The sequence below is a fragment of the Mesocricetus auratus genome, unplaced genomic scaffold, assembly GCF_017639785.1.
Source record: "Mesocricetus auratus isolate SY011 unplaced genomic scaffold, BCM_Maur_2.0 Super-Scaffold_100009, whole genome shotgun sequence".
NCBI lineage: Eukaryota > Metazoa > Chordata > Mammalia > Rodentia > Cricetidae > Mesocricetus > Mesocricetus auratus.
The window spans coordinates 27,762,422-27,789,472 of record NW_024429193.1 but is presented as its reverse complement, the minus strand read 5'-3'; the positions used below and the strand labels follow the sequence as shown (position 1 = coordinate 27,789,472).

General features: G+C 42.7%; 1 protein-coding gene across 1 annotated transcript; it reads left to right on the top strand.

Annotated features, from left to right (window-relative positions):
• Positions 1-4,196: 4,196 nt before the first annotated feature.
• Positions 4,197-24,366, top strand: Etnppl (ethanolamine-phosphate phospho-lyase). Its single transcript, XM_005082808.4, has 13 exons — positions 4,197-4,403; positions 7,132-7,250; positions 7,466-7,625; positions 9,018-9,092; positions 12,913-13,003; positions 14,159-14,275; positions 16,730-16,812; positions 17,352-17,577; positions 18,654-18,808; positions 20,217-20,306; positions 20,850-20,980; positions 22,925-22,992; positions 24,117-24,366. The coding sequence occupies exons 1-13, from the start codon at positions 4,348-4,350 to the stop codon at positions 24,243-24,245; spliced, it is 1,500 nt and encodes a 499-aa protein (XP_005082865.1). The 5' UTR covers positions 4,197-4,347; the 3' UTR covers positions 24,246-24,366.
• Positions 24,367-27,051: the final 2,685 nt, after the last annotated feature.

Here is a 27,051-nt window from a genome sequence, read left to right as displayed (position 1 = left end):
CAAAAAAGTAACTAGTACTGAGAGGACGAGGTATATACGCTACCGATGGTCCCTTACGGTCTCATAGGTGTGGGACACACACACAGCTTTGATGTGTCAAGTGCCTCCTGATCTGAACCAGGAGTGTGTACGCAGTATAGTCACAAGGTCACCCCCATGTGCATGACAGTGAGAGCTTGGACATACAACCTACAAATTGCAATGTGCTATAAAGACCCTCTGAATAAGTGTATCGTGTTTGGAAAGTACCACACCCAAAATTTGTTGAAGATAATGGGTAGTTTTCAAAAGACCCATCCTTGTGCAAGAGAGGGAGATTAGGGCCAGCCAGGTCAAAGGAACTACTGGATGCCCACATTCCAATGTGAGGCCCATGTCACAAACAGGAGACTATGCTGTTCCACACATATGGTTCACCCACCTTTGCATATTTTTACCAAGAAGAAAATTTAAACCTGCCACTCAGATTACTGAATGGAATTTTGATTGTCTCCAGCTTTCGTGGACTATAGCCCTGTTTTCAGTCATGCACATGTACAATTGATCTAGCCAAGCCTTGGCTATTGAGAAATCTGTGACCTTCAGGTCAGGACTCACTCAAAATAGGGACAGTCAATTAACACGGTCAGGACCCAAAGAAAGTGAACATCAGCCTCGACAGGGAAAGAGCACCTCCACGTGCATTCCCGGCAAACAGCGGCAAGTGTGCACCGAAAACCCAGTCTCTTTTTGGTAGAGTTTGGTTAGAAGCCGGATGTCTGCTCTCTTCATCCACCTTGATTTGGGTGACATTTGCGATGGATCTTTATTTAAGACTGGCCTTTGCACTTTGCTAATATTATATATTCCATGTTGTGAAATAAGTTAAACAATGGAGAAATGGTCTGTTAAAGCAGCAGTTGCTTCCTTCATAAAAGACAATGAATCTAAGAAATGGCCGCCGGGCATTGGTGGTGCACGCCTTTAATCCCAGCACAAGGGAGGCAGAGGCAGGCGGAGCTCTGTGAGTTCAAGGCCAGCATGGCCTACAGAATGAGTGTCAGGATAGGTTCCAAAGCAATACAGAGAAACCCTGTCTCGAGAAACTAAGAAAGAAAGAAAAAAAGGAAGGAAGGAAGGAAGAAACAAACAAACAAACAAACAAAGGGCCAATGGATAAGTAGAGGTTTATAACAGCTTTTATTTTCTTAGTATTGACACACGTGTCCATTCAGTCAGCCAGTGAAGACAGATTTATCAGAGCCTATCGTGTCGCAAGCACTATGCTAGTGGGGTGCCTTGGTAAACAACACCGATCGAGAGGGAAGAGACTGGGTCATGACAGGGAAAGAGAAGAGGGAACCCTTGGCTTTGTTTTTTAATTAGTTGAGAGCTGGCTTTGATCATCAAGGATGACCTCTCTCAGGCTGTCTGTGACACTTAAACTGAAATCTGAAACAAAAGCAGCTGGCAAAGGCTAATCAAAACCTCTGTGGAAAAGCCCAAGAGGAGCCTGGAGAAGCAAACTGGCAGTCGCTGTGGGTGTAAGGAAGGGGACATCACCACCATGATGCAGAAGCGGGGTCATGGAAGGAAATTACAGAAATGCAGGTGCACTTTCAACAGGGGGCAGTGGGCGAAGTGCTTTGAGACGGAGTCAATGGGCTTGAAAATAAGTCAATATAGGAGAGGGATTGGTGGGGAATGGAATTGTCTAGTACTCCTACCCTTTCTTGGTCTATTTCTTTAGGGTCATTTATCACAACTGAGGGAATTTAAGCTATTACGTTGTTAAATGATTTATTATTTATCACTCTGTCCTTCAACACTGCTGTCGATTAACAGAAAAGCAAGTCAAGCTTATTAAAGCTTATATTCATAATTTAAGTGTGCTAACAGCCACATTAAAAAAGGAAAAAAGAGATGAACTTAAAAGTGAGTTGTATGTTAGTACAGCAAATCTCAGCTCAGACTGACCCACACATCAGTCTGTAACCACCTGTGGCTACTGCCTGTATCCTCAACAGAGCAGATCCAGAGAGCTAGTGAATCATTGGAAGTAAGAGTGCCCCTGAGGAGCTGGGCGTTGGTGGCGCATGCCTTTAATCCCAGCACTTGGAAGGCAGAGGCAGGAGGATTTCTGTGAGTTCGAGACCAGCCTGGTCTACAGAGCGAGTTCCAGGACAGCCTCCAAAACAATACAGAGAAACCCTGTCTTGAAAAACCAAAAAAGGGGGGGGTGTGAGGGAGCTGATGAGGGAGGGTGGCGAACCCTGTGGGGTAGGGCTACTCCATCCATTCACTGTCCTACCTCTAGGACATCATTCCTGGAGGAGGGGGAGCACTTGCTAGATCGTGAATGAGCCAATAAATGCCCAGTACAGGAAGACTTTCCAAAGCAAGGGTTTGGGGCTTCCAAATAACCCTGAGAGGGGTGGACAGATCAAAGCTGTCACTCGGAACTGTCTAAGACTGAGTGTCAGCAGGGCGTTGGTGGCGCATGCCTTTAATCCCAGCACTCAGGAGGCAGAGGCAGGTGGATCTCTGTGAGTTCGAGACCAAGCCTGGTCTACCAAGCGAGTTCCAGGACAGCCTCCAAAACAATACAGAGAAACCATGTCTCAAAAAACAAACAAACAAACAAAAAACCAGACTGAGTGTGTAGGAGACACCCAAGTGTAGATGTCAGGACAGGTGTGACTGAGCCCGGGCTGAGAAAGGGGCAGGGAGGGCAGGCAGACAGGGAGATGTAAACTTGGCACATTGCTGACCCAAAAGAATCATTGGATCACTGAGGAAAAGTGCAAAGTAACTGGAAAGGAAGGGGCTGGGACTCTCCTTCTGAGACACCAAGCCATGGCTTTATTTAAGGCTCATTTGCTAGCCGGGCCTTGGTGGCACATGCTTTTAATCCCAGCACTCAGGAGTTCAAGACCAGACTGGTCTACAGAGTAAGTTCCAGAGTTCCAGGACAGCCTCCAATGCCACAAAGAAACCTGGTCTCGAAAAACTGGAAAAAAATAAAAAGACTTATTTGCATTACTTTAAAGCCAAGAGAGATCATTTTTCAAACTAAGAAATACAATCCCCAAATATGAAGAAGCCCAGCCAGCTCAGATGAGCTGGGCCAGGAACCCAAAACTCTTAGAGGTTCTATAAAGAACGTGGTTTAAGGTATGGAAACCGTCAAAGAACATGGGTTCATGGAAAGGACATGACCTTTCATGACTTCTGCTGGTCCAAGTGATGTGAGGATTTGCCCTACAGTAAGCAGCATCTTTCAGAACTAGACCACGATTATACACGGGATTTCACCCAAACACCGGGTGCCCTTTGCCCTTCCTCTTAGGAAATAAAATGTCCTAGAAGTACCTTAATATAAATTAATATCTTTATCCAAATCATTATTAGATTTTCTCTGCTGGTCTTCCAAAACACAGAATTAACTGGAATTCTACAGTCTGGACTCTGGCTAAGCAGTTGTGTAACCTTCAATAAGCTTGCTCCTTCCTTCAGGCCTCTCGGTTCTTATCAACAGAACCTACAAGGTGACCTCTAGTTCTAAAAGTAATTATGACCCAGTGGTTATAGTTAAGGTTCACTCAATGTCTGTATTTAACTTCAAATTCCATCAGTACAAGAAGCCATGGGGGGGGGCAAAAATGAGTTCCATGTTCACTACTGGGAATCGAAGGAATGTGGAATAAGAAATAGTCTGACTTCTGCTTTGGGGATTAAAGGTGTCTGTCTACAAGGAACTATCTCTTCTGCTTCGGGGATAAAAGGTGTCTATCTACATGGAACTATCAAGAGTAGATGTTTGGAATACCAGATCTACCACTCCCCCTCTGAGACACAGGCTGAGTCCCAGTCATGTGACGTGGGAGTATATGACCTGTAACTTGTGTACAGTAAATGGCAGGTTTGATTTACAAGATTATATAGAAATACACTAAAAAGAAAATAGATAGCAGAAAGGAGGGGGTTTACAGGCAGAGGAGGAAGAGAGGCAGAATCCAGGCAAAGCTAGGAACAACAAAAAAAAAAAGGTGAGTTAAATGGAATTATAAGATGGGGATGGGTAGCAGACTTGTGCAGAGAGGGACTGGAGCCAGTCAGACTGGGAGCGGACGTGGAGGTGGCCGGTGGCCGGGCCGCTGACTTGCCTAGTAGGAGGAGGGGAGCAGGAGGGAGGGACTTGGTGTAGGGCCAAGACGGGCAACACTTGAAAAGGGAATAATCCTAGATGGTTAATGCCATCAGTGACTTCCAACGCCCAGGGCAGGAGACCTCAGGAGGGAAAAAAAAAACATCCATTGTGTCCCAGGCTCCAGAGGGAGGCACACTGACTGGAAGGGCGCGACCACCATGTGCGAGCTGTACTGCAAGCAGGACACCCTGGCGCTGCGAGGGAAACACATCGGGTAAGGAGCCGCAGCTGGCAGGGGGTTGGGGGGGCAGAGGGCAAACAGCTGGAGCCCGGTGGGAGAGACAGAGCAGAGCGTCACAACCGCGGGCTCTGGAAGGACCTGCCTGCCTGCCTGCCAGAAAGTGCACCTGAAGCCCCAACCAGAATCTTCTGTGGCTCCCGGAGGCGGGGCAGCAGGCGGCTGGAGGTGGTAGCTTCTAGGCTCCCCGTCCTGCAAGAGGGTATCCAGCGTGGGAATTCAGCAGGGAGCAGGATGTGGAGCATGCCTCCATGCTCAGCAATTCTACAGCTGAACCCCAGAGATGATGGCTCCAAAAGCAAACTCATTCTGACACCTTTTGCTTAAAGAGAACTTTTTTCCGTATGTTTAAGCGGTAGAGGGTTTAAGCAGCTAGTGGAAAAACTTAAAATCACCGGTATAAGAGGCAGGGGCTTCGCGGGCACGTTATAGCTTCCTCCTAAGCAGTGTTCTCACGTTGATTTTTAAATGCTGTGTTCTCCTGGTGTTTGTGTAGTCCGGGTTACCTGTTAATAATATAACTGTGTATAAAAGACTGGCCTGAACCCTGGTCCCAGTTAGGTAAGTTGTGCTCATTCATCCCTGTCATATTAGTAACATTCCAGGAGTGGATGAGAATGAGTGAGTTAATACTTTGTGTCTGGATCTTTTTTTTTTTTTTTTTGGTTTGGTTTTTTTGTTTTGTTTTGTTTTTCAAGACAGGGTTTCTCTGTGGCTTTGGAGGCTGTCCTGGAACTAGCTCTTGTAGACTAGGCTGGTCTCGAAGTCACAGAGATCCGCCTGCCTCTGCCTCCGGAGTGCTGGGATTAAAGGCGTGCGCCACCAACGCCAGGCTAAAGCTTTAGAGGCCTTGGTTCTTTTTCTTTTTTTTTCTGTCTGGGCTTTTACAGGTTAAAAAAAACATCTAAAAGACGACTGTGCCCTAACACCGTGGAAGCAGCTGTCTGCAGTGCACATCGTGTACCTGATGCAGTCACCAATGCACAGACCAATGGATAAGGGAAAAGAGCAATGTGCTCCGGGCAGAAATGCCCAGCGGGCTCCAGTACAGAAGTTCCTTGCTTCCACAAGGAGGCTTTGAAAAGACCAAGACCTCTCTCCCACAGTGACCAAAGTCCTGATTACCACCCTTTTGGGGGGGGGGGGTCGAGACAGGGTTTCTCTGTAGCTTTAGAGGCTGTCCTGGAACTAGCTCTTGTAGACCAGGCTGGTCTCAAACTCACAGAGATCCGCCTGCCTCTGCCTCCTGAGTGCTGGGATTAAAGGTGTGTGCCACCAACGCCTGGCAATTACCACCCTTTTAAACTAGATTCCTTTGGAAACATAATTTCTGAGGAAAATGGCAAAGTTTGTGGAAGGAGTGTGGTATGGACTGATGGATGAGGAAGACTTTTACATAAAGTCTGATAACCTGGGTGGAAAGTACCTTTAAAAGGCACAGAGTCCTTCTGCATTCTGCAGCTCCCAGTTAGACCCAAGGTTTGCTGTGTGTCTCTTAAATTGGACATTCAAACTAACTGTTGAATTTGAGCCAGCAAGAATTCTCTCTCTCTCTCTCTCTCTCTCTCTCTCTCTCTCTCTCTCTCTCTCTCTCTCTCTCTCTCTCTCTCTCTCTCTCTCTCTCCCTCTCTCTCTCTCTCCCCCCTCTCTCTCTAGCCTGGAGTTAGGGAAGCAGAGGCAGGAGGAGCTCTGAGCTCAAAAACAGTCTGGTTTACAGAGCGAGTTCAAGGACAGCCAAAACTATACAGAGAAACCCTGTCTCCAAAAACAAACAAACAAAAAACCTACATAAACTAGGAGATGGGATATAGCTCTCTAGTAGACTGCTTCTCTAACAGACACAAGTGCTGGGATCCAATCCTAATATATTGCACAAAAATCTATATCAACCTACACCATAGTTATCCCTTTAAAGTTTGGGGTTACTCACTACTCCCAATAACCAAAACCCTTTCTAAATAGTTGTGTATCACCTTAATAAATATTATAAGACCTTCACAAACCCCTAGAATATATGCAGAATTCTTTTACAAATGCAAAAAACACCAAAATAAAAACATACTCTTAGGTCTTAAATGTCCATTGAGCCAAGATCGGAAACTTTTTAACAATTGTGTTTTGCTAAATGTTATGTCATAAATGTTCATGGAAATAATCAAGAATAACAGGGACTTCTTTTTCTCTCAGAGGCATTCCAGAACAAATGAATTTAAATATTTAAGATGAGAAAACCATTTATTTGATACAGAACAAGCACCACTCAAAATACATGAAACTCCTTTGTATTATTTAAGTTATTTATAGTTAGCTATTAATTTCCTTATAATTTGGAGGAGAGAGAAGGAGAAAAATAGGTGTAGGTACTATATGAGATAATACTTATTCAAACATTTAGCAGTTTGTTCCGGTAGAATAAAATTTCCTAAAGAAAATGAATTTTAAGGAAGCTGATTCGTACTTACTTAAAAGACCTGTTGAATTCTGGAAATTTTGACATAGAAATGTGAGCAGTGACACCAACGGTTTTGGAGTAAGATGAGGGATTCCAAGCTAATATGAAATGAAAAAACAAGGCAGTCACCTGGGCTGTGTTTTCCCTTTCCCTTATGTAACTGTAATTGTCCACTGACGGTTGCCCTCCATCGAGAAGGAAAAATACTGTGTTGTCTGACTAAATCAAAGTATTTCCTTTGCCTATGTCTAGGCCCTCATGCAAAGTTTTCTTTGCTGCGGACCCCATCAAAATAATGCGAGCCCAGGGGCAGTACATGTTTGATGAGAAAGGTAAAAGGTACCTGGACTGCATCAACAATGTGGCTCACGGTAAGCACCCTGGGCACAGTGCATTAGTGGGAATGACTGGAGTCAGTTCATCTCAGAAATTTACTGTCCGCTGTCCCTCGGCTGAGTCTCCCTAAAAGGGAAAAGCTCTAGTAAAAAGAGGGGAGAACGGAACCCCTTTTTCTTTCCCATCAAGATTCCCCTCTCCTCCTAAGCTCTTAGAGCTGTTGACTATTCCATTATGTCCTACATTTTAGTGGGACACTGTCACCGGGAAGTGGTCAAAGCCGCGACAAAACAGATGGAACTACTAAATACAAATTCTCGCTTCCTCCATGACAACATCGTGGAGTACGCCAAGCGCCTTACAGCCACCTTACCGCAGACGCTATCCGTTTGCTACTTTACAAATTCCGGGTAGGTGTCTAGTTTCCGGCATCCTCACTCTCCCTTTACGCCTGCGTACCTTTTCGTTTTGATGCGCGGTGAGACACAAACGTCTAGAAAGATTTAATGAAATTCTTACCACTCACTAAGTGGCCTTTATTAGGAGTGACCGTTCTGTATCTTTTTACTTCATTTTTCAAGACTCTGAGCTTAACAGGACCCAGTGACATCTTCTTGTAATACAGTAAAGTGTCTAACAAAAACAGCAGGCTCACATAGTCTTTCAATACATAAAGGCAGGTTTCAGCAAATAAATGACCCTGCAAAACAAGTTTTGATTTCGTAACATTTTTTTTTCTGATTTGCTTTCCTACAAAAATTGTGCATATTTTCCCAACACAAACACAAGGAAATTCAAGTGAAGATACATTCCAACTTTTAAGTTCTGTAAGCAAAAATGGTTATGGGTCCATTCTGTGGACAACTATACAGATATTAGAAAATGTGGTTTGTAGATGCATGCCCAATGCTGTGTGAAACTGGAAATGTGATGTTATGTTTGGAGAAAGCTGTATACAGCATTCCTATTTTTAAAGTGACAAATGTATCAAATTTGATATTTAGAAATCATAATGTCTGGTTGTATGACTTTCTGTGACTCATTTTTCCACAAGGTATTTTGTAATAAGAGCATTGTTTTAAAATGACCTGAGGAGGTATTTGAGGGTCTCCTGTGTTGTGACAAAATATACTTGCCTTTTGTAAGTGAAATATAAATTATAACTTTCATTGCTAGAGAGTCCTAGACTATCAAAGAGGGATGGGTTCCAAACAGTACTGTTCTTAGAGAGAACATATGGAATGCTGGATTCTTACTTCAAAAAATAAGTCTCAAAGTCTTCCAGGTGTTTATATAAATCCTGGCTATACAGCCAATCAGCTGTAATCTGGCTCTGGTTGCATAGCCTCGCTCAGGCTGTGTCCCCGCCCATAGAAAAGAAGATGGCAATACTCTCCTTGCAGCATTATTGTGAGAATAAATAGATGCAGACACTTAGCTGATCACAAGCATCCCTTGAGCGATTATTTCCTTTCTTTAGTAAGGAGATTATATTTAGACTCTCAGAACTGGGTAGGAAACTGTATGATCTTCAATTTACAAATAGGAAACTAATCAGGGAATGAGTCAATGCAACATGGATGGGCATCCAGGCTAGAGGGTCAATCTTAGTCCTTAATGGCTGTGGCACATGTGTCAGAAAGTGACATTCAGAATTTAGGGTGACCGTGATGGATCTGGAAAGAGGACCTGCATTCCACATTGTGCATTTATGAATAAATATCATCTTACAATTTTTGTATCTAACAATGAGCCATTTAAAAAGATTGTCACTTTGTCCCTTTTCTGCCTTATCTCAATAGATCCGAAGCCAATGACCTAGCCTTACGCCTGGCACGACAATTCCGAGGCCACCAGGATGTAATCACTCTTGACCAGTAAGTCTTAGGCACAAGGTTTCCAAGGGAGAAGCCCTTTCAGAGCCAGAAGTGTGCCCATCTATTCCAAACCTCTCTATACTAAGACACGGGCACTTATGGATGACGGTGTATTGTAAAGAGAAGCTTTTTCCTTGTGAGAAGCCTTCCCGCCAGCCTGGTTCTAGAGCCACATCAGTCCCAAATAAACACACAGGAGGCTATATTAATTATGAAGCTGTTGGCCTTGCTTGTTTCTTACTGGCTAGCTCTGACTTAAGTAATTACCCCATAATTGTTAATCTAAGTTAATCTAAGTATTTCTCTTACCAGAGAATAGTTTAGGGCTTCCGACCCCATGGCGTTACATCTTGACTCTCTGTGTTTCTTTTTCCCAGAGTCCTCCTGGACTCCTAGTCCCACCTATCTAGATTCCTATTGGCCCAACAGTGCTTTATTGACATAATCACAGGACTTCCCACATCAGTGTATCCATGCAACAGTCTTTGAAATTACACAAGAAAGTGTCGAGTCTAACTTAGATCCAGAGGCTAATTCACCCTTTCTCAGCACCTGAAAAGTGGGGAGACATCCTGCATGCCTTGATGGGAATCCAGGCTGACATTTTACTCCTGCCTCCATATATGCAATCATTTCCAAAGTAAAAAAAAAACATAATTAATTTCTTTAAAATCCAAACATTTGCTGCACTATTGTGATTATCTACTGTACTTAATATTAAAGATAGCAATTTATAGCAAATTTAAAACTTTAGTACTTTTTCATTTGTTCACAGCTACTAATGGTCACATTACCTCCCAAACATGAATTTGCTAATGTTAAACAAGATATTTGACATCCATATTTACTAACATTTTAAAAATTATTTTGTCTACCCTCTCACTCCACAAATTCACAGAGTGGAGTTTAAATATGGAACCTTCTTTTGTGTCCTATTTTCCATTGCGGCTTCATTGTTGCTTATGGGTTCAAATAATACAAAGTTATTTCTGTACGTCAGAAAGCCAAGAATGACTCACTGAGATGAACCTGGGGTTCTCTGTGGGAACTCTTGTGTCTCATGGCTCGCGGTCCCGCTTCACCTTCAAAGTGAGACATCACCTTTCTCAGCCTCGCTTCCATCCGCACACCTCCATCTTGTCACACTCCCACCTCCTACATTCACTCATAGGACATTTGTGACTGTGTGGGATACATCCACATGATCCAGAATAAGGCCCTCATTGTGTGGTCCTTAGTATACCTGAAAAATCACCTTTGCTATGGAATATAGTCTTAGGTTCTGTGTAGGAGGAGGTAAACATACCTGGGGTGGGGCATTTCTTTTTTAAAACTCTCATCCTCCAGCACCGATGAACAACCACTATACACACACACACACACACACACACACACACACATATGTATTATATATTATGGACCTGTGAAAAACTATAATAATATAATGTATCTATTTTATTCTATTTGAAGTGTTTTACTAGTACGTATTAATATCTATAATAATGGAGTTTGTTAAGGAGTTTTCATGCATGTGCATAGTGTTTTCTCGTCATATCCACCACCATTATCCTCCTGTCTACCTCCCACTCCTACTGATCCCTTCCCTCCCCCAAACTAACTATGCATTTACTTTCACATCCTTTTGCTTTTTGTATCATGTAAAACATGTGTTATCTTACATGCATCTATTTTACCAAAGTGACTATAGATCTCTGTTTTCATATTTCATCCCACACAGAATTCTTGAAATGCGTTCCATTCCTCTAACTCAGTTCTGACCAATAGAAAAATAAGATGAGCCATGTATGGGGTTTTAAATGTTCCGGTAGTTTGGTGCAGCCAACACGTTGGCATGTTACTATGTAATCAACATAAACTACATTGACGTATCTTACATTCCTTTTTTCCTCACTGAATGTAAGTGTCTGTTTTACACTGCAGCACATCTCAGATCAGACTAGAGACGCTGGAAGTACCCATAGCTCTGTGCTGGGAGTTGCTGCCATGTGGTATTGCAGTGTTCTCACTGTACAGCTTCCCCCAGTGATAGGCACTGACTGCATCTACTCCAGCATGAGCAGAGATCCTTCTACATGTCCTCCACAGGACAGTCTGAGGATGCCTTAGGGATAAATTCCAGAAACAAGATGACTGGGCAGCAAGATATGCAAAGGTGCTGTTAAATGTTCAGTATTTGTCTCCAATGTCATTGTAACCCCAGACACAGTACAAGAAAAGTCCTCTCTCCACAGCCTAACCAAACCCCATACCAACCAGCTTTCTCCTTTTTTCTAATTGTTGCTCATCTTATGGGTATAACATGTCTTAATTGGCATTGCTGATTTAAGAATCTTCTCATATACATTTTATGATTTTTATCAGCTCTTGGGGTTGCCTTTTCATATTCTTTACCTTTTAGTTAGTTAGGATTCTCATCCTTTTGTTGCTGGTTTGTAGTTTACTGTACAAACAGAGGATATCTATTTGGCATTATCTGTGGGTGGGCTTTTAGACTTTTATCTCCACATCTGCTGATTACACTTTGGGGCAAGAAATAGAAAAAGGAATACCATCACCATTTGTATGTGAAGTGAGAGAAAAGAGTTTTGTCAGTCATCTTTCAGTCCAAGTTTTTCTTACAGAAAACTAGTGTTTGCCTAGTGTCTCCAGCCGAGCATCCTTTAGACAGCACCCAATCGGAAAGCCATGCCAACGCTTCCATATAACATTGCGAGACTCCCAGCAGTGACAGCGGAGATGTCTGTGATTCTGTAGCATCATTTGGGGGCCATTCCTCCTGCTGGATTACCCCATCCTTAGTGGAGGACGGTGTGCCTGGTCTCACTATAGCTTGATAAACCATGGCTGGCTGATACCCATGGGATGGAAGAAGAACGGATGGGGTGCGAAGAGAAGGAGAGATGGGGGGCTGAGAAGAGGGAAGGAGGGGAAGCTTTGGTTAGGATATGAAGACAAATGTTTTAAAAAGGAGAAGAAAAGAAAATGCTGGGGGGGGTGGCATTTCATACTTATTAACTAGGCATGTAGGCACATGCCTGTAGTCCCAACTGAGACAGAAGAATCGCTTGAGGCCAGGAGTTGAAGGCAGACAGTTAGGTCTATTTTTTTTAATGTAGGTTGGCAAGATGGCACAACAGGTACTTGCTTAGCAAGCCTGACAGCCTGTGTCTGAGCCCCGGGATCCACACGATGGAAGGAGAGCTCTGACTCCTGCAAGCTGTCCATGCTGCGCATGCACACACATAAGAAATAAATACATGTTTAAAATGTAAGAATATAGAAAACTCAGACGGGCAACAGTGGTGCACACCTTTAATCCCAACACTTGGGAGGCAGAAGCAGGAGGATCTCTGTGAATTGGAGGTCAGTCTGGTCTACAAAGAGAGTTCCAAGACAGCCAGTGCTGTTACACAGAGAAGCCCTGTCTGAAAACAAAACAAAACCAAAAACAATGTAAAAAACTCAAATCACAAGATTGCGTGAAGATATAAAAACTTGCAAATTTAGAGAATCTGCTTTAGCAATATAATTTTAAAAATGTTTATTTTCCAACTGTAATAAAAGTCATTGCCTATGAGGACTAGACTTCTCATGTACTTCATTGCATGTATAGGGGAAATTGACATATCAAATTTCCAGTACTGTCAAGAAAGACTAGATCTAATTATACAGTTAAATGTGGAGCCAGCATTGAAATTCCCCAGATGACAAACACAGAGTGGTATAAACACTGGCTTTCATCTACAAGAAAAACACCTTTCTTAGGATAATTTTCCATTGCCTTTCTTTTTCATTTCAGTGCTTACCATGGTCACCTGTCATCATTAATTGAGATCAGTCCATATAAGTTTCAGAAGGGCAAAGATGTCAAGAAGGAATTTGTACATGTGGTAAGTATCCCCAAGTCCTATAATCAGAATGCTGGGGCTAGAATGTCTATTGTAATCCAGAGTGGAACCATGGGAAAGAAACTAAGATTTAGAGCAGTTATGTAATGTGCTGAACTCAGAGGGCCACACCCTGGCAGCATATGGCTCATAGTGAGAGTGGCTTTTGGAGAACTGAGTAGTAGACCTACTAGGTGTGATTTTTAACAGTTAGTGTTTCATTATTGTGCCCACTGATCTTCAGTTACCCTTCCAGTTGTTAGTGCTAGATCAACACTCAGAGCTAAATAATTTTTCTATGACTTTGATAAAATAATTTACATAAAGCAGGAGCCACAGGCCTCAAACCAGACCAATGACTCATTGAATGAACAATTATAAGTTGTATGGACTAAAGCTGTGTCACATTACAGCTCCCATGCCAAGACTTTCTGTTTTGTTTTGTTTGCTTTTGGTTTTGCTTTTTGTTTTTCCTTTAAAATTTATTTTATTCTGGGGGGGAGGTTGCCAGGGCACAGGATAGATATGAAGGGACAGAGAAATGAATGGGATTAGGATGTATGAGGTGAAATTCACAAAGAATCAACAAAAAGGGTTTTTTAAAGAATAAAATGAAAAAATAATTTACATAAGTCATAATGATGTAAATTCTGTGAATTGTTATAGAGGTGTATTACATCAAATAGGGAAGCCAGACAAGTTGTTGAAATGGTGAAATTCATTTCATATGGTTGTGTTAATGGAGGGTCAGTAGGCTGAGTCCTCACTGCTTAATTTCAAGACTTTAAGAATAAGCACTAAGGCCCTAAGTGACCATAGCTTGTGATACAATCAAAAGTCTGAGTTTGTTTTGCATACCATCATGGGTAGAATCACCACTTCTTGTTATTTTTATAAAATGTCATTACAGTTGCCAATCCCAGCTTGCTTTCTGTGTGACCAGGGATAAAGTTTTGATTTAGAGGGGCTGGGATTTTTACGTTCTGGCTCACAGTTCTAAGATGTCAGTTCTTCACAACATTCAGAAGATAACAATGGGGGTTCTTGGGTCAACACAGCCATCCTCCAACATGCCCTGGTGGGGGCGTAGATTCTTCCTTGGTTTTCAAGTTTGGTCAAGGGGCAAATAAAGAGAGACTGTGTCATCTGATGTTCTAGGCACCAAGCCCTGATACTTACAGAGGGAAATACAGAGAGGACCATGAAGATGCAGCCACAGCCTATGCAGAAGAAGTAAAGAAAATCATTGAAGTTGCTCATAGCAGCGGAAGGAAGGTGGGCATTGTGGGAAACACTTTTAAAGTCTCCTATGGAAATAGTTTTAACAGTTGACTTCTCTACAGAGAAGAAAAAGGATTAAATCTGAAATTCCCTTCTATTTTTTGCTGGTTACATTTTCACTTGGTTTTTGCTTCAACAGTACCCTGTCACAGAAGATTTTTTTAAGTTAATTTCTTTATTTTGTGCTCTTGGTGTTTTGTCTGTATGTACATCTGTGTGAAGGTGCCAGATCCTTTGGAACTGGAATTACAGTCCACTGTAAACTGCCATGTGGGTGCTGGGAACCGAACCTGGGTCCTCTGGAAGAGAAGCCAGTGCTGTTAAACTCAGAGCCATCTCTGCAGCCCCCAGATTTTTATTTATCTTAGAAATAAAACTACCACACTTCTCCAGTGCTGATGGCCTATTTCTGATCTCTCAAGTACTACACAGAAACTGGATGCTAGGGCCAGACTCTTCCAACGGTGACGATCATGGGGGAAGCAAACAGGCTGAGAGGCTTCAGTGTCAGGACTACTCCCAGCTCTCAGATCCGAGAGAGCAAGGGGGCAGGCTGTGGTGCTGCCGGAGCTAGTGGGCCTCCTGGAATCTCAGAACTGAGTCTCAGTTCCTCACTAAGTCAAGGCAGAAAAATGTTTTTTTCACCTAGACCTAGACTTCCAAGACAACACCAGAGTTCTCAAGGGCAGGAGAGGACTTCATGTTTTCAGTCTTCACCCTACTGTCAAGATTCCCGTTCTAGTCTCCACCCAATGCTGGGTCACTTAGGTGCAGATTAAACACAACTTGACAACACTCTGCCTTTAAACTGGCTTATGGCATAGATGTGGTGATACGAATACTTCATTAAATAAAAACGATTTACCTTTTCTGGTGAATTAAGATATCTTTGCCTTCATGGCAGGAAAGTCATTCTTGTTTCTAGAGTGTCTCTCCCACCCACATCCCTACCTCCCCACACCCACCGGCAGCCCTGCTTTGCTTACATGTCTTTGTAACATCTCATAGTAGATGGGCCTAAAGCTCTATCCACTATAGGAGCTTCGGGGTCTCCTTCCTGCAGTTTCAGATGGTAAATAATGCTTTCAAAAAAGATTTTTACCTCAACAAGATGGTATGGACTCTGCTGCTAATGAGGGTCCAGGTAATTTTTATTTTTTTGTTTTGTTTTTGTTTTTTAGCAATATCAGCGCTCCACGTTTTGGGATTTGATGCCACTGTGTTGCCAAAGCTGAAAGCTCTGAATAAATAAATATGGGGCATACACTTCTAAATGTTAGCTGTGCTTGAGATGTCATGGAAGGTTAGAACAGAAATCTCTAGGGCCCTTTTATAGCTAAGACACAAATAACCGAGGTGAAGACTTTAACGTGGATTTGGGCAGCCGGTAGGAGTGTGGGGGGAGACTTGGCTCTTTGGATTCCTCTCCTCATGTCTTTCTTGAGATTCTTCTTCTTCCTTCAGTGACTGCCACTTTGAACTTCTCCTCCCACAGCCTCTGACACGCTTCCCTGCAGTTTCTGTTGAGATGCCTAGCTTTTGAGGAAAGTCTGGTTCAAATCCAGACCTGGGGGTAGAGCAATGTAGCCCTGGTGTGGAGCCATGGGCTGCACACCTACTCCCTCAAGCAGTCTTATTTTACTAGCTTGGGAATGGTCACCTTTTGAACCTAGATCAGTTTTCAAAGGTTCATATCACAGACATGGAAACAGTATCTCACTCAACACAACCTGACAAAAAAGATTGCCCCTTAATTATGAAGCCCTTTCCTTCGGTGGCTTTCCTGGCATCCAAGGGCTTCATTTAGATCGATGCCCTTCTGTCACAGGTAGCTTTTATCTTTAATTAACAGCCTATGTAGCACTCACCACGGGTCTGTTTCTAGCCATTTTAAACCTACTCAAACGGCTGGAAAGAGAGCTTAGCCACCAAGAACACATACTGCTCTTGCAGAGGGTCCGAGTTTGGTTACCAGCACCAATGTCAGGTGATTCACAACTACTTACAACTCTACCTCCAGGGGCTCTGTGCCTTCTGACCTCCTTGAGTACCTGCACACAAGTACACATTCACACAGAGGTGGGCATGTGCATACATAAAGTTAAAAATGAACATATATCTTTACAATAGTGTGCTCTTGAGGCTGGAGCAATGGCTTAGCTATTAAGAGCACTTGTTCTCTCAATCCCAGTTTTGGTTCCCAGCACCTACATGGCAGCTTGAGAATTATCTGTAACTTCAGTTGCAGAGGATCCAATGCTCTCCTCTGGACTCCTTGGGTACTGTATGTACATGGTACATAGACACACAAGCATTCAAAACACCCATACACATTAATAAAAATAAATCTTTAAAATAAAAACCTGTTGCATAAGCAACTCTCCCTTTCAGGGGGTAGGAGGGGAGCCTATCTTGTATAGATTGTGACCCCCATCTTCTCTTATATAGATTGCCGCCTTTATTGCTGAATCCATGCAGAGTTGTGGTGGACAAATTATTCCTCCAGCAGGTTACTTCCAGAAAGTGGCTGAGTATGTACTTGACTTGGGTATTCTTGGTCAAGCTGAGGGCACTGTGGCAAGTTTATAACGTCATCCTTCCCAGATTATCTGGTTTAAAAAAATTGCTGATGCTGCCTGTTGCCTCGGGACTCTGGGATGTCCCCTGTTCCTAACCAAGATCCAGCAAATACAGGGTTTAACAGGGTCCATTCTCTAGAACTATACTCCAGCTCCTGCTGGGCATCCTGTCTCGTTGGTGCATACATATGGCTAGCCAATTAGTAAGTGTGAAGATGAACCCTAAGAAGAGCCACTTGTCCAACTATCTTCCCAAGAGAAACGCTGCAATACAGCTTACTTTAAGTAGCATACATCCAGGGAGTATGGGGTAAATCTCATCTAGAAATCATGTGATTGCCCTGCAACATCTCTACGAGGTTTTGAGTCCTAGAACATTTTTAACACACAGAGGCTTTGAGCTAACACTACTCTGTCTTCAATAGTCTTTTTGGGTAGTTCTGGGGACACTCTATTGTCTCAGGGCATCAACAGATATCTTTGCTTTTCAGACATGTTCGCAAAGCTGGGGGTGTGTTCATCGCTGACGAAGTGCAAGTAGGCTTTGGCAGAGTTGGGAGGCATTTCTGGAGCTTTCAAATGTATGGTGAAGACTTCATTCCAGACATCGTCACCATGGGCAAACCTATGGGCAACGGTCACCCCATGTCCTGTGTGGTGACAACCAAAGAAATTGCAGAAGCTTTCAGCAGCTCTGGCATGGAGTATTTCAATACAGTAAGTTTTGGTTCACAGCTTTAATTTCTAAGGGGGAAAACAATGCATAGTCTTAGGTTTTTTTCCAACATAATAAAGAAAAGGCTCCATTTACCAGTACAACACTTTAATGCTCTATTCAAACTTCCATCAAACCAGACTTGATTCCCTTGTATTTTTTCCTTGTGCTTTTCCTCTTCCAATAACATTCTTGTTGGATTTTCTGATAATAGACAGGCATCCTGCTATCCATTGGCAGTTGGTTCATTAACAGACAATGTGATCTTCTTTGTTTTGTGTTGTATTGAAATTCCACACTTTGAAAGCCTTTAGATGATTTGGTACTGTGAGTGTTAGTCAACTCTCATAAGACATACTCCATGTTGGTCTTTGGGAAGCTTTGTTTCTTTGACTTTATTCCCCCAAAGTAATAGGATTTAGGCTTGGAAGAGCCACTGTAGTGTGTACAGCATCAACTGTTACAGCTAAGACAAGGGTCCAATCACAGCTGTTTTCTCTCAGCTCTTTAAGGACAGAAACACTGATTTCCCTTATTGACCCACACTTTGGAATCTTTTTGGTTTTTCGAGACAGGGTTTCTCTGTATTGTTTTTTGGACCATGTCCTGGAACTCGCTCGGTAGACCAGGCTGGTCTCGAACTGACAGAGATCCGCCTGCCTCTGCCTCCCGAGTGCTGGGATTAAAGGCGTGCGCCACCACCGCCCGGCTCACACTTTGGAATCTTTAATTCACAATATTATGCTTTCTGTTGTTGTTTGGACAAACCAATACATCCTTTAGAATCCCTCACACTAGATACATAGCCTGGAGAATACAACCAGGAATGAGTTTTCACCCAATCCCAATGAATAATATCTGTCTTCTAAGTCTGAGAGGCTAGTATTACAAAAGAAAGTTCAGTCAAATTTTTTACATATTACTATAAGCATTCTTGTCTTTAATAATATATTCTTTTGTGGGACTGCTGAAGGCATTAAAATTAGTCTTGTTTTTCAGACATGTGTTGAATGCTAAATTTCTCATGATTGAAGCAATACCACTAATTCCATTGTTGTTTTCTCATCTATGTCTGTAGTATGGAGGAAATCCAGTGTCTTGTGCAGTTGGCTTGGCTGTGCTGGATGTAATTGAGAATGAAAACCTTCAAGAAAATGCTGTCAGAGTGGGGAATTACTTCACCAAGTTACTGGATGAACAGAAAGCTAAGCACCCTTTGATAGGAGATATCAGGTGTGTTGACCAACTGGCATGTATTTGTTTGTTTTTCCATAAAAATCTTGTAAACTTGAAAACTTGAACTAAAGCTTATAAAACACTGAGAAACAGAGCAAAGGTCAGTGTTAATCCAGGACTCGGGAACCACCCTGATGACATTTGGGTACATATTTTTCCTCATATTTGTAGGTGTTCTTTTCTGTAAAGTTAGGATAATTTTAGGTCCAAGAGATGAAAGGAAGGAAGATAAAATGATTCCAATTATCTGTGGATAATATGGAAAATTATGTCTCTATCACTGGGTATTTTTCATACACAGTTATAAAAAGACTTGCAATCTTCCGGGAACCTAGTGACAGAGATGGAGGAGTGATGAGCAAAGGGGTCAAGACCATGATGGTGAAACCCACAAAGACAGCTGACCAGATAAGGGGGAGCTCTTGAGTCCCAGACTGATGCCTGAGAGGCCAATAGGGGACTGATCTAGACTCCATGAATGTAGTATCAGTGAGGAGGCCTCAGAAATCTCTGGGGCCTTGGGTAGTAGATTAGTGTTTATCATGGTTTATGAGTGATCTTTGGGAGCCCAATCCAAATAGAGGGATGCTCTCTCAGCCTGGACACATGGGGAAGGGCCTAGGTCCTGCCCTGCATGAAATGACAAACTCTGGAGACCCCCTCAAGGAGGGCCTCACCCTCCCTGGGGAATGATGTGGGGATTGGGTGGGAGGCTGGGAGGGCTGGTGGAGGGACAAGGGAGGAGGGGTAGGGGAGGAAGCGGGGATTGACATGTGAAGCATTCGTGTTTCTAATTTAAATTTAAAAATTAAGAAAAAAATAAATGAAGAAAAAAAAGACTTGCAATCAAGAATACCCTGAGAAGTTAAATGGCATTAAGTGTTGTTTGAGGACTGGGGAGCTCTCAGTGGGTAAAGAGTCTGCGGTATAAGCACGGGGATCTAAATAGGTCCCCAGAACCTACATAAACAAGCCAGGTGCAGTGGTATTCACCTGCACTTATAGCATTCACAAGCTACCCTAATCTGCAACTTTCAGGCTAGGAAGAGGCCCTGGGTTAAGACAGATGGCCCCTGACCAACACCACTGAGTTTGGTCTCTGCCCACCATGAGCACATACATGCACACACATGCCTATTCACACATATGTTTCCTACACACAGAGCATGCATATAAACACAAAATTATTTAAAGTACCGTCCTCTTATAAAACCAAGTGAGATGTGAAATCTCCCTGACAAAACATGTTTCAAACATGAGCAACTGTGACACTGATGGTGTCTTGAGTTAGTTAAAATCAGTTACATTTCCACTTAAACAATGTCACATTCAGATTGACGTAAATGTCATTTGGTGACAGTGCACGGCTCAGAGGTGACGTATGAACTCTTTTCCTCTCCTTCAGGGGCATCGGCCTTTTTATTGGCATTGATTTGGTGAAGGACCACGAGAAAAGGACGCCTGCAACGGCCGAAGCCCAGCACATCATCTATGAGTAAATTCATCTCATCTCTTTGCTGTCTTGGCCCCTCCCTGTGCACTTGATTCCCTTCCTCTCAGAAAAAGGGGACCCTAACACTCGCAGTTAAACCTGAGCTTTTCCAGTGCAGATTCACGAGTGCACTGTGAGCTCACGGCCCTCCATCCCCATCACATGTCTCATGGCCCTCCATCCCATCACACGCGCTCACGGCCCTCCATCCCATCACACGTGCTCATCCCCATCACATGTCTCACGGCCCTCCATCCCCATTGCATGTGCTCATGGCCCTCCATCCCATCACACGCGCTCACGGCCCTCCATCCCATCACATGTGCTCACGGCCCTCCATCCCCCATCACAGGTCTCACGGCCCTCCATCCCCATCACATGTCTCACGGCCCTCCATCCCATCACACGTGCTCATCCCCATCACATGTCTCATGGCCCTCCATCACATCACACGTGCTCACGGCTCTTCATCCCCATCACGCGTGCTCACGGCTCTTCATCCCCCACTGCACGCGCTCATGGCCCTTCATTTCCTGCACTGATTAGGATGAAGGAAAAGGGAGTGCTTCTCAGTGCCGATGGCCCTCACAGGAATGTGCTCAAGATCAAACCACCCATGTGCTTCACAGAAGAAGATGCCAAGTTCATGGTGGACCACCTTGATGGCATTTTAACAGGTCAGTCACAATCTTAAAGATGCCTTTCCCTTCTCTCTCTAGTTCTGCAATGCCCTTCCCTGGCCTCCTATTCACCAGGAACATAAAGCAAGGGAAAAAATGGATAATTTCCTCTTCCAAGTAGAATCAGATAGCTGCAAAAATAAACTTTGTAGATTCCTAGTTTTTTGTTTGTTTGTTTTTTCTTTTGGTTTTTCGAGACAGGGTTTCTCTGTGGCTTTGGAGGCTGTCCTGGAACTAGCTTTTGTAGACCAGGCTGGTCTCGAACTCACAACAGAGATCCTCCTGCTTCTGCCTCCTGAGTGCTGGGATTAAAGGTGTGTGCCACCACCACCCGGCTAGTAGACTCCTAGTTAAATCAAAATTTTCTGTTTATATTCACACAACTCCAACTATAAGTTTTTAGTAAATTAACACATTGCTGCTATTGCTTGTTTGATTAGATGGGGAAGGGAGTTTGTTGTTTTACTTTTTAGACAAGGTCTTGCTGTTTAGCCTAGGTTAGCCTTAGAATGACAATCTCCCTGCCTCCTCCTTGTGAGTACTGGGATTACAGGTATACATTACCACGCTCAGGTCACCCTGTTTTGTTAAGCATTTCTCTTTCCTGTAGACAATACATAGCATTTTCCAAACTGTGTGTCTGCCCTGGACCTCACACCATTCACACTGCGTAGTTTCAACAATGAGTCATTAAGATAAAGATGCATCAGCTTGCTTTTCGAGTGCTCATCCACAAACCTAACTAATGTTCAGGTGACAAGGCACAAGGACAAGGGACTCAAGGTCAGCCTGGACTGCACAGCCAGAGTCCAATTCAAACCAAACCAAATCAAGGAAATAAAAGATGTTTGAAACATCTTTAATAAAAATTATAAGGTACAGATTAACAATTTTTGACCATATGCTGAATCATTTCACTTTGAATTATTTTTCTGTTTTTAAGAATGCCTCAAATATTAAAGTGGTTTTGACCTGCTTATGATTATCTTGAAGACTTTCATTTATTATTCAGAACTCTGGCCCATAGTAAGCATTTTATCCTTTGTTCATTCATATTATGAAACTGAACTAATTTATTTTTCTGTTATGAGCATTAATTGCATTAGAAAGTAAGTAAGTACTGTAAAACAGTGTTGGAATTGTAGAACTATGGAAATAGGAGCCCATTTTATTGTTAAGTTTTATTCATATTATACAGATATGTATTCAGCCTCTATGCTCAGTTCTCAGCTGTTGGGATTAAAATACAATGAGATCACAAGTCAATACATCATAGATCACTAATATTTTGGAACTTCTACATCAGCCTGCTGTTCATAGTAGGGCCTCTCCTTGGACTCAGAAAAAGTGCTCATACCCAAACGTGTCAGTGTCCTCACAAAGTGGTACTTCCTATGGTCCTACAGCACCAGGTAGATGGGGACAGACTAGAATGCTTTATCACCAAGTCTAAATCTACTCAGACTGAGCTGAATGATGTTATTAGCAGCCCAGAAGAAATTGGCTATGTGAACCAGACACAGATAAAACAATCTCAGTGCCACGAACAAAGTTACAGTGAAAAACTAAAATCAAAATATAAACTAGGCCTGGAGAGATGGTTCAGCAGTTAAGAGTAGCGACTGTTCTATCAAAGGACCAGGGTTCAACACTCTGCACTCAGATAGTAACTTTCAGCCATCTGTAACTCCAGTTCCAAGGTATCCATCACCCTCTGGCTTCTGAGGGTACCAGGCACACACTTGGTTCACAAACATACATGTAAGCAAAACATCCATACATATAAACTAATGGTAATAGAATTGTGAAAAACTGTACGCCATTAATTCTAATAGTAATATTTGTTACTATTACATTACATTACTCTCTAGAATTATTAAGTATATTCCTAGACACTGGCTTTTAATTATGTTGGTCAAACTCGTATCTTGTTTAATTTAGTTTTAGAAGAAGTCATGGAAACCAAGAATGACAGCGTGCTCTCTGAGAATACAGTTTGCAGAACAAAGGTAAGAGGTGGCCGCTTTGCTTTTAGGAGAAAGCTTAAAGCATTGGGGATTATGGGATAGCTTTGTTTCATGTACAGTGACTATTAAAACAAAGTAGCCTGTGCTAAGGTTGGATTGTCATTGCAATCTTGAGTGCACAGTTAAGCTCCAAGAAATGAAACCAAATAACCGTTGTAACAGGTTTATTCTTACATCAATAAATAAAAGCAAAGGACCTCTCTCTTCTGGCCTACAAAGGTAGCTTTCAAATATGGGGAGAAACTGACAAATGATCTGTGCTTTCTCATGTTGGCTTAGAAAGCCACCTGCAGTCACCTCTGCTTCCCACAATGCTCTTCAGTGCCCACAATGCCCTTCAGTTCCCACAATGCTCTTCACCATCTATAGGGGCCTTAGAAGCCTGATTCAGAAATACCAAAAACTGGTTCTGAAATGAGCAAACGTGGAAGCTTCCACAGCAGCTGGGAGCCCAGGGAATCACTGGCACTGAGTGGCCTAGTTTCTGCTCTTGATGCGCTTCCAGCAGAGAGGGCTTTTCCATTTTCTTCCTGAACTGCCCATGGTGTGAGAAAGAGCACCCGGGTCTGGAAACAGAAGAGCAAAACCTTGAGAGGCTTTGTTGCATAATCTTGTTATTTGTTCATAGCTCAGATGGTGAGGGAACATTCAGTGCCCAGAGCCTGCCCGTGCACTCAGTGCAGTCAGCAAAGCCCTTTTCATGGTTAAAAAAACATTGGGGTGTTTGAAGGAGAGCAAATGATTTTTAACAAGACATCCTCTGTCTCTTCACACAGCACAAGCCAGCCATGGGGACCCATTATTATTGAAAGGACAGAAATAGTTTCTCAAATCTAGGTCAGAATAATAGCTGTAAAATGGATTCATTCTGCACTGATTGACCAGGATCTTGAAAAACAGGACTTCACAGCAGGGAATTGCACCCTGAAGCTAGCTGGGTTTCTGCATATGCATAAAATGTTGCCTTGGAGTCTCAGAGTTGATGTTGACATCACCTTCCCAATGCCTGGTATTTTCTCAGGGGTATCCTGTTAAATCTGATTAAAGAGGATGATGGGTGACCACAGAGGTGGGCATCCATGGCATCTTGTGGTTCTGTCTTGCAGGTGCCTAAGAAAGTCCACGTGGAATTGCCCAACCATAGCGCTACCGAGTCCAGAGAAAACCACAGCACAAAGAGAAATGGTGTATGTTCAGATCAGCATGTGCTGCTCAGCAAAAGATTCAAGACATGAAAGACGAGTGTTAAACAGCAGATACAGAGCGAGGGAATGCATCTCACCTCTTAGTCATCCTGTAAATTAGAATTTTCCGTCCGCCTAATTTGTACATTAAAAGATAGAATGGCAATATCAATAGACTGTGTCACCTTTATTAATTCAACCTGTGGCCTATTAATTCCTTACCTGCAATTCTTTATGTATTCTAGTAAAACTCAGTACTCAAATGCAAAACTAAGCTGGATGCTTTCTACTCATCTTAACGACTGATAGAGACACAAGTGAAATGTGTCTGTCGATTTCCTTAGCTTCAGAGAATTAGTACATTGGAGTGTTTTAATCAGGAGAAATACTCTCGATTGGTTAATATATCAAGTATATGGATTTTAATAAAATAAGATATGGTATAAACTAGTTCAGTTCTGGCTACTCACAGGCTATGCCACCTTGACCAAGTTGCTTACTGTGGGTAGAAAATGGCCCCTACCCCAACCTTCTTATCTTCCCTGAGTTCATTATCACCTGCACTCCATGTATCCCGAGTTAGTATGTTTGACCTGTATCTCTCCATTGTCTTCCCAATAGCTATTAAACCTGCTAGTTTGTTTCTTATTCCATACAGAAGAGACAGTAACTTTTCTATACCTCTTTACTGTTAACTGGGAGGATGGCTTCTCATGGGAGTATGAAACTTTTCTTTGGATATGTTTTATGGAACTCCTTGCCTATGGGTTGGCTGAACACACAGAAGCCCTTGGACTGTGGTGCTGAGGGTCTGCTTTTTAAAAATGGCAAACTTATCAGACATAAGGTGTCTATTCATAGTTGAACAAAACACTGGTCTTTGTAAGATGAAGGGGGCCTATGGAGTCAGCTTTCCACCAGGTTGATGATTGATCTCGTCAATGAATAGTGTCACATTAGACACTCACCAATGGATTCTGTTGCAAACAGACCTGTTATTCTTTTTTTTCCCAGCTAGTCAGTGTTTTATTCATCAACCAATAAGAGAAACACATACACAGGACTTCCCCCATCATCTCCTCTTTTTTTTTTTTTTTTTTTTTTTTTTTTTTTTTTGGTTTTTCGAGACAGGGTTTCTCTGTGGCCTTGAAGGCTGTCCTGGAACTCACTTTGTAGACCAGGCTGGTCTTAAACGCACAGAGATCCACCTGCCTCTGCCTCCTGAATGCTGGGATTAAAGGTGTGCATCACCACCACCGGGCTCATCTCCTCTTTTCTGTCTAAATAAAAAGAAGGGTTTTAATATTAACATAGTAAAATTATATATAACAAAACAGTTATCAAATAAGAACTATAGTTACAATATTTAATCAATTAACATTTGGCAAAATTTATAGAAAATATTCTGTCATCTATCCTGTCCTTGTGGGTCTAACGTCTTATATGTAACTTATCTTTAATCCTAACTAAGGAAAACTATAACCATAACTATCTGTCTTCAACTCCATCAAAGACCACAGAAGAATAGTATGTAAACTCTAGAATTGACAGAGACATCACGCTACCTGGACAGTCACCAGAAGTTCTTCTGGAATGTTGGGGCATCCATCTTCCAGCCATAGGCCACAGTGTGTCTGGCAGACTTCTCAGTGAAGCAGGAAATTTTAAACTGTCCGCCTGCATTAGCAGTTTGACAGTCAATATCTTCTGTGTCGTGCAGAATGTCTGGAAGACTCTTCCATGAAGCAGGAACCCTGCAGGACTGTCCATCTTGCTTTGCAAGTTCAGAAGTCACTTTCCTGTGAGACCCCTTATTCTTAAGGGCACTATGACATCCGTATTGATAAGTGGGAGCCTGGGCTGCTGGCTCACATGTGTCCTCTACCACTGTGTGCCCTCTGCTCATGAATCCATTATCATTTCCTTGCCTGGATGCCCAGTGTTGCTTCTGTATCGGATGTTTTTGTTGGGCATTAAAATGTGATTTTAAGAAATCTTACCATGGAGTATTTATGCAATATAGCCATTACATGCTTTTCCTATATCTCTTTTGTTCTAGTACTTCTGAGTTCCTGGACAACTAGCTAGACCATTTTCAGCCACTTGTGCTCTCCAAACATTTCTTCCACACAATGCAGATGCCTAGGCATGCCACTCAGAACTCTGCCTCCAGAAAACTTTTCTACTGCCACTCTTTTAAGACCCCATTAAGAATGGCTATAAAGCAGCCAGCTGCCAGTAAGTCTTTGAATCACCATGGATTTTATCTCCTGCCCCCTTGTGCACATATCTTTCCAATGCCACCAACAACAAACTGTCATCTTCTGCCAAAGAGCATCTCTGGTACCTCCTGCTACAGCAGCTTGGTGTCATCAGTGCAATGATCACCAAGATTTTCTCTAAGATGCCCAGATGGCCAGACCCCTCCAGCCTAATTTATAACAAAGCACATGAAAACTAACAGGACTTTAGATAAAAACTGTAAAGAATTCTGTGATCAAGAGTGGGGAGAGGGCTCTGTTGGTAAAATGCTTGCCAAATACCCATGAGGACCTGAGACCAGCCCCCAGGACCCATGTAAAAAAAAAAACTGGTTCAAGTGCACACCTATAATCCTTGTGATGAGGAGGTAGACATAGAATGAATACTAGGTCTCACTAGCTAGTCAGTCTAGCTGAACTGGTGAACTCCAGGTTCAGTGAGAGACTTAGGTTTGTGTTCCCAGCACTCACATAGCAGCTCACATCTGATGGGGATGTCCATTCCATATGCTGTAAATGTATGTTTCTCTTTTTGGTTGGTGAATAAAGCTATTTTGGCCAATGGGTGGGCAGGATTTAGCCAGGCAGGAAATCCA